The sequence below is a fragment of the Garra rufa genome, unplaced genomic scaffold, assembly GCF_049309525.1.
Source record: "Garra rufa unplaced genomic scaffold, GarRuf1.0 hap1_unplaced_836, whole genome shotgun sequence".
NCBI lineage: Eukaryota > Metazoa > Chordata > Actinopteri > Cypriniformes > Cyprinidae > Garra > Garra rufa.
The window spans coordinates 2,423-10,360 of record NW_027395101.1 but is presented as its reverse complement, the minus strand read 5'-3'; the positions used below and the strand labels follow the sequence as shown (position 1 = coordinate 10,360).

The window sequence follows — 7,938 nt, the reverse complement described above, 5'->3', positions numbered from 1 at the left end:
GTGTGTATGTATTAAATGTTTTTTTTTGTTTTGTTTTTTTACTTTTTTGTACATTTATCTGGACTCTGTTCTAATGTTAAAACTGAAGTAATCCAATTCAAATGTAATCTAAAATCAAGTTAATTCAAATGATAAAAATGAAAAATTTAACAATAATTTATTAGAAGTTTGACAACAATTAATTTTTTAGGGCCTAATTTAATTTGTTTTATTTATTATTATTTTTTACTCTTCATGAATGCAAAGCATATCTAATTGATTGAACCTAACCCTAACCCTAACCCTAAACTTTAATAACTTAATCATTTATTTTACTATATAACTATATATATATTTTTTTTTAATTATGTGTTGGATGTTTTGAATGTTTTTACACTTAAATGTATTAATACATTTGTTTTAAAGTGCAAAAAGCTTAAAAAACTCAACAATCTACATATACATAGGTATAAGTATTATTTGATTATTATTGAACTAAGTGATGTTGTGGGTGGTTTCTAGTGTATTCTATTGCTCTTCATGATTCATGTAAAACAACAGATCCTCAAATTTGAACCTTTGGCCAGATACGAGTCTGAAACCCATCCATTGATCTCTGATCATCGATCATCTTTATCAATGAACAAGCGTACAGCTGTGCGCGCGCGCTCTCGCGTGCTCCGGTTACCATGACAACAGCTGCTCTCCGCCGCGCTGACCACGCCCTCCGTGACACATCAGAGCGCGGCTGAGGCGCGCGATCACCGTGTCTCCATTTTAACGTTACCTGCCCTTCTTTCGCACCGTTTGCACACAATCATGACAAACGCGTCCCTGTATCACACACTATCACATCTGTAAACCGCGACACTCCTCAGAGCACGATAACTGACGCGGTCAGCGCGTCGCGTCAGCGCAGAAGGCCCGGCGTCCATAGGTGAACGCGCCGGCTGACAGGAACGATGCTTCCAAACCCTTGAACCAATAACTCACATATATGTTGATTTAATCCCATAAATCAGAACAAACCATCCCGTCTCATAATCCGCTGCAGCCTCCGCGCCGTTAATAATAACGGATAATAACGGTCGCTGCGCGCGGGAGCGAGCGCTTACCTCATATTTTCGTCTTTTTCTTCACTATCGGTAAAGATGGAATAATGTCAGCGCAGTCTTTCGATGGCCCGTGTATATAAACCCCACACCGACTAGTCTTTAAAGGTGAAAGTCCCGTGATGTTCGTTAAATAAGCGCCGCTCGGGGATGCGCGGATGATGCGCCGCGAGGAGAAAATGCGCCAGAGCCGAACGCGGCCGCCTCTGTGTCGACTGCGAAACGTTTTCTCGTGTTTTTGTCGCCGTGTTCAGCTCTTGTCCTCACGTCCATCTCACAGGGAACATGCCCGTTCTCCGGTTCGGCGCTCGGTCACGGGCAGCGGCGCTTCGGTTGCCATCTTCCGTCCGCCGCGCACTGACTCACCGCTTCTGCCCACTGGCGCCCTCAGTCACACCGGAACCACCGGAACCACGGCTCCTCTGCTGCTCTGAGGATCATTTACATTCACAGCCGAGATTCACACCGATCATCGAACACCGGAGCAACTGGACACTGTAGGATTAAACCCACGAGATTACAGCCGCGATCATCATCACCTTCATCATCTCCATCAGCATCATCATCATCATCATCATCATCAGCTCGGCTGTCTTTGTTTAGCGTTTTCTGAACGTCAAATTAATATATTTCGGGTTGATTAGCTTTAAAAATTAAGATATTAACGAGTTAAACAGATCTGGCACATAATTACTGTTGCAGTTTTCCTACTTCAAAATTCCATGTTTAATTCAATGTTATCATTATTCATTACTTTGCGTAATAGTAATAAATAATATTAAGTAATAACAGAAATAAATCATAAAGATTTCTTTTTAATTATTGTTTGTAAATGTCAAATTGACTAGTAATTTGAGAGAATTTCTTTCTGTATCTTCTTTACTTTTTCATTCCTTTTTGTAATTATGTGTGAACTTCACAAGCAATTTTTCAGTAACTTTTTTCTACAGATTTTTTAAAGATTCCTTGCAATTATTTGTAAAATTGACTAGCAATTTATAAGAATTTTATTTTATATTTTTACACCAATTTTTAAAAAATCCTTTGTAATTATTTGTGAAATTTACTATATTTGTGACCCTGGAGCACTAAACCAGTCTTCAGTAGCACAGGTATATTTGCAGCAATAGACAGCAATACATTGTATGGGTCAAAATGATCGATTTTTCTTTTATGCCAAAAATCATTAGGATATTAAGATCATGTTCCATGAAGATATTTTTTAAATTTCCTACTGTAAATATATAAAAACTTAGTTTCTGATTATTAATATGCATTTCTAAGAACTTCATTTGGACAACTTTAAAGGCGATTTTCTCAACATTTAGATTTTTTTGCACCCTCAGATTACAGATTTTCAAATAGATGTATCTCAGCCAAATATTGTCCTGTCCTAACAAAGCTTATTTATTCAACTTTATTCAGATGATATATAATTCTCAATTTTAATAAAAAAAATGACCCTCATGACAGGATCACATTACACACACACACACACACACACACACACACACACACACACACACACACACACACACACACACACACACACACACACACACACACACACACACAAACAAATCAAAATATGGATAAAACGTGAAAAATCTATATGAAAAGTTCCTACATATTACAGGATATATTGGCTCCTGTTTTTGCTGACTGAATGTCTATGACAGGACACTTTCTAAATTTGTTTATATGAGATCACATCTAGAATAATATCACTAAACCTCTGGTTCACTCACTGAACACAAGATTCCAGCCCCTGTTTGAGTTCTGATCATTCTGGATAAATTTGTTGATCAAGAGAAGTGCTTTCTCAGTGTCATCTCATTTAATGACAGGTTAATATATTATGGGGCAGATGGGAACATGATGTGAATGATCTGATCCAGCAGAGGGCAGTCAGGAGCTCACAGTCTGTCTGTGACACAGCAGATGATCATTAGACATCACAGAATTACAAACTCACCATTTCAATCTCATTTGCTTTAATTCCGAACCAAAAACAACTAAGAAACAAACCCATCATTAAGACGTTTTTAACTCAAATACGAGTCCATAATCCATAACACATCCTCCAGTGAAAAAGTGGTCTGGTCTGAATCAGGAGAGAAATCTGCACAGATCAAACACCGTTTACAAGCCAAAACTGCTCTAAACAAATATGTGGCTGGATGTTGATGTGAGAGACAACAGGAGATGGACTTTATCACTGGAGGAAGTGTTATTATGGATTATGGACTTGTGTTTGAGTTAAAAACATCTTGATGGATTTGTTTGAGCTTTTGTCTCCTCAAGATGTGAACTGATGGACTGGAGTGGTGTGGATTATTTGTGGATTATTGTGATGTTTTTATCAGCTGTTTGGACTCTCATTCTGACGGCACCCATTCACATCCATTGGTGAGCAACTGATGGAATGAAATTTCTTTTGCTATTAAATGTCTTCTTTTCAGATCAGTAGTAATCCAAGATTAGGAGGAGTTTGTTTGTTCATCAGATTTGTATAAATCTGTCATTCCATCACTGTCTCACCAATGGATGTGAATGGGTGCCGTCAGAATGAGAGTCCAAACAGCTGATAAAAACATCACAAGTAATCCACACCACTCCAGTCCATCAGTTAACATCTGGAGAAGACAAAAGCTGAAACAAATCCATCATTAAGACATTGAGTCAATAATCCATAATAACGCTTCCTCCAGTGATAAAGTGGTCTGGTCTGAATCAGGAGAGAAATCTGCACAGATCAAACACCATTTACAAGCCAAAACAGCTCTAAACAAATATGTGGCTGGATGTTGATGTGACTTTTTGACTGGAGGAAGCGTTATTCTCCAGGCCGTAAGCAGAATCTAATACTAAGGGAGTCAGGCTGGTGTGTGTGAGTCGGTACTTCAGTAACAGATCTGGAAGTATTGACTGGGGGATTTGATGGGGCTCTTGTGGTTCTGACTGGAGCTCTTCTGGACGAGTGTTTTGCACGCTTCCACCGAGCCGGACCGCAGAGACACCACCGGAACCACCTCAGCTGATCCACTCCTTCCTGACAGCGGCATCAGATACATCTGCAGAGTCACTAAGTGAAGGGGGCAGATGAGGATGAGGAGAGGATGAAGAGGAATAAACAGAGACAGAGAGAAAACATTAAGAGACACACGATCATCAGAAACATCATCTGCTCCATACGGACCTCTGATATTCAAGAGAAATATCAGCCTCCAATAACACCTCCACAGAACATTTTACAGCAAAAATAAATCATTTTATTCAATATTAGCACATGATTTCTAAAAAAAAAAAAAACTCATTATATATATATGATGGGATATCTCTCTCATCATATACAGCAAGTGGAGCAAAACAGTCCATCAAAGTTGTCCTAGACAAGAACAGGTATTGTTTTGGTTTTAGGACAAACTTAATGAAAGGTTTTTTAATTTATATAAATATTTTAAAGCTGAAATATATCACTATATTCAGGAGAAACTGTTCTTAAAATTCATGAAAATAATGTCAGAATGGAAAACAGGCTTTACTTTATTTGCTTGTGAAATATGAACTGTATGCGTTTTTCAAGTTTCATGAGATCTGTTCTTATATGTTTTCAGTGCATGATTTTGCATAATTATCCCATTATGATTTGGCACGAGACCTACCTTTGCAGTGAATGACACGTCTGGAGCCTAAAGGACAGAAATACAGACAAATTACAAAATAAGTATGAAGCACTTTATGCAAGTTGAGCTCAAAAGTGCCTTACACATATAAAATAATATTTTACATTTACATTACTTTTATGCATTTAGCAGAAGCTATTGCAAAGCAATTTGTCAAAGAGCTGACAATGTAATATAATAATGCATCATAATATTACAATTAAAAAGATGAAAGAAAATGTTCATTGTTATTTTAGTGTCATCATTGCACTAGTTCCTCTAGTGGTTTCCAGAAAACTCGCTAAACCAGCATTATATTAGTATCACTGACATAATATTGTCATTTTGTATTCATACTTTGAATTAGATTTTTTTTTTTTTTAATTAGATTAGAGTTTTCATTTTCATTTTCGTTGAAGTTTTAGAAATTTATCTGCTTTTTCTGAAACATACATGTTTGTAGGGCTATCAAGCAATAACATTTTTTGAAAATCAAATTAAATACATTCAATTGAATAATTGAATTAATAATTCATCTCGAATTATATATAAAGTCATTGTGCTGTTAAAGGAAAAAAGCATTTAATAGACATTACAAAAAAGTACATTTGGAGTACATTTTTATTTTAGTTTTGCTATTTTAGTACTTCATTCAGCTAAAGGAAAATGAAGGTATTTCTTTGGGAACTATCAGAAAAAAAGAGTTTGTATATGTTATTTCAATTTGACGAATGTGGTTTTGACTGATTTCTGCAACAGCACTGTTTCAATTCAAGACCAGAAACTGGCAGACTTGAGGCTTGAAAAAACATCACAAATAACATTATGTAAGTGTTTATGTAAGTGTCTCACCTGTTGTTCCTGCAGTGGTTTCCTTTGGTTTGCTGTGGAAGGAGAGAAGGTGAGGTGAGTTACTGTCGACTGGAGCAGTTTCAGCACATGCAGCTCTTTACTCACATCTCTACCACTTTCCTGCAGGAGCTGGAGCTCGTCTTCACTTTAGTGCTCTGAGTGTCTCTAGTGTTTCCAGCAGGAGTCCTGCAGCAGAAGACACACTGTCAGTGATCTAAACACACTTATAGACACACACACACACACACACACACACACACACACACACACACACACACACACACACACACACACACACACACACACACACACACACACACACACACACAGAGGTCAGCATCAGCACCTCTTAGCGGCGGGCGCAGGGCTGTAGTTCCTGGAGGAGGGTGAAGAGGGCAGCGTGGAGCTGGAGCTCTTCCTCAGAGACGAGGATGAGGAGCCCATCGCCGCTTTAGGAGGCAGATACAGAGACACAGGACGAGCCGCTGAGGAGACACACAGCAGACATGAGGACAGACCTACACTGACACAAGTTTGGCACAAGGACAATTATTAATAGTTTTTTTAGACGTTTCTAATGCTCATCAGGGCTGCATTTATTTGATCAAAAATGCAGAAAAAACTGTAATATCGTGAAATATTATTTCAATTTAAAATACCTGTTTTCTGTGTGAATATATTTTAAAATGTAATTTATTCCTGTGATCAAAGCTGAATTTTCAGCATCATTTCTCCAGTCCTCAGTGTCACATGATCCTTCAGAAATCATTCTAATATACTGATTTATTATTAGAATAGTTGAAGTGTCGGAAACAGTTGTGCTGCTTAATATTTTGTTGGACCCTGTGACACTTTTTTCAGGATTCTTTGATTAATAGAAGGTTAAAAAGAACAGCATTTATTTAAAATAGAAAGGTTTTCTAACAATACACACTACTGTTCAAGTTCAAACGTTTGTGCTCGGTAAATCTTTATTTTTTCTTTTTGAGAGAAATTATTACTTTTATTCACCAAGGATGTGTTAAATTAATAAAAAAAGTGATAGCATTGATTTACATTGTTAGAAAAGATTTATATTTTAAATAAATGCTCTACTTTTTAACTTGTTATTTATCAAAGAATCCTGAAAAAAGTATCACTGGTTCCAAAAAAATATTTGTCAGCACAACTGTTTCCAACACTTCAACTATTCTAATAATAAATCAGTATATCAGAATGATTTCTGAAGGATCATGTGACACTGAGGACTGGAGAAATGATGCTGAAAATTCAGCTTTGATCACAGAAATAAATTAAACTTTAGAATACATTCACACAGAAAACAGCTACTTTAAATTGAAATAATATTTCACAATATTACAGTTTTTTCTGTATTTTTTAATCAAATAAATGCAGCCCTGATGAGCAAAAAAGTCTTCTTTAAAAAACATTACAAGTCTGACTGATCCCAAACATTTGAGTGGCAGTGTATCTATTTCTTGATTTATTTTGTTTGTTTATATATAAATAAATAAAGGAGAAAGCAGTTAGGGTGTTTATATCAGGGCCATTACATGTTTAATTTCAGTAAATACTCTCTTAAAAATAAAGCTGCTTTAAAAGGTTGTTCACAGCGATGATATAGAAGAATCATTTCTGGTTCCACAAAGAACCATTCAGTCAAAGATTCTTTAAAGAACCATCTCTTCCTTACCTTTTTATAATCTGAAGAACCTTCTATCACCACAAAGAACCTTTTGTAACACAGTGAGGTTCTTCAGATGTTAAAGGTTCTTCATGAAACCATTTAGACAAAAAAGGTTCTTCTATGGCATCGCGAAGCACCTTTATTATTAAGAGTGTAGATGATGGACCGAAGCATTAACTCTTGTGTTGTTTTCCACAGCTGTAGTCAGTGTGTTAGTGATGGTGACACCTTTGGCAGGTGTTCTCCTGTGCTCCTCGGAGATGTTGAGTCTCTTCAGAACGTCTGCCATGTTGATCTTCAGCAGCTGGATCTCGTCGTCCTGCATCTGAACGCGCTGCTCCAGGAACGTGAGGCGATCCAGCACCTCCATCCCGCTGGCGTGAGAGCTCTGCTCATCTGACACACAAACACACACTTATTCTTTATCAAGATGCCACCTCAAATAAGAGTCGAAATCTGTTTCTCCTGCAGTTCTTCACCAGAGAGTTAAACACACAGACAGAGTCTAGAGCTGGAAGAGAAGTTGCCATTGTTTTTAAAGACACTTTACAGTTTAAACTAGGTTTGTCTCATATTTGAAGAGTTTTCACAGAAAACACAGAACATTCCCCAGGTCACTATTTTATTTTATTTTTTTGGTAAT

General features: G+C 37.0%; 1 protein-coding gene across 2 annotated transcripts; it reads right to left on the bottom strand.

Annotated features, from left to right (window-relative positions):
- Nucleotides 1-3,442: 3,442 nt before the first annotated feature.
- On the bottom strand, nt 3,443-7,711 carry LOC141317367 (echinoderm microtubule-associated protein-like 1). Of its 2 annotated transcripts, none has more exons than XM_073833095.1 (6): nt 7,524-7,711; nt 5,955-6,093; nt 5,714-5,794; nt 5,609-5,640; nt 4,757-4,783; nt 3,443-4,176 (listed from the first exon to the last, which is right to left on the bottom strand). In XM_073833095.1, exons 1-6 carry the CDS (start codon nt 7,663-7,665, stop codon nt 3,995-3,997), a joined length of 603 nt encoding a protein of 200 aa, XP_073689196.1. In that variant the 5' UTR covers nt 7,666-7,711; the 3' UTR covers nt 3,443-3,994. The 2 variants fall into 2 exon arrangements, with proteins under 2 accessions (XP_073689196.1, XP_073689197.1); XM_073833096.1 differs by having other exon boundaries at nt 3,991-4,165.
- Nucleotides 7,712-7,938: the final 227 nt, after the last annotated feature.

Excerpts from the sequence above, each read along its gene's own strand:
- LOC141317367 (XM_073833095.1), bottom strand. The coding sequence starts at position 7,665 with ATGGAGGTGCTGGATCGCCTCACGTTCCTGGAGCAGCGCGTTCAGATG. Across the intron at positions 5,795-5,954 it reads CCTGCGCCCGCCGCTAAGAG|GACTCCTGCTGGAAACACTA; the intron begins GTGCTGATGCTG and ends CTTCTGCTGCAG. Across the intron at positions 4,784-5,608 it reads AACCACTGCAGGAACAACAG|GCTCCAGACGTGTCATTCAC; the intron begins GTGAGACACTTA and ends TCTGTCCTTTAG.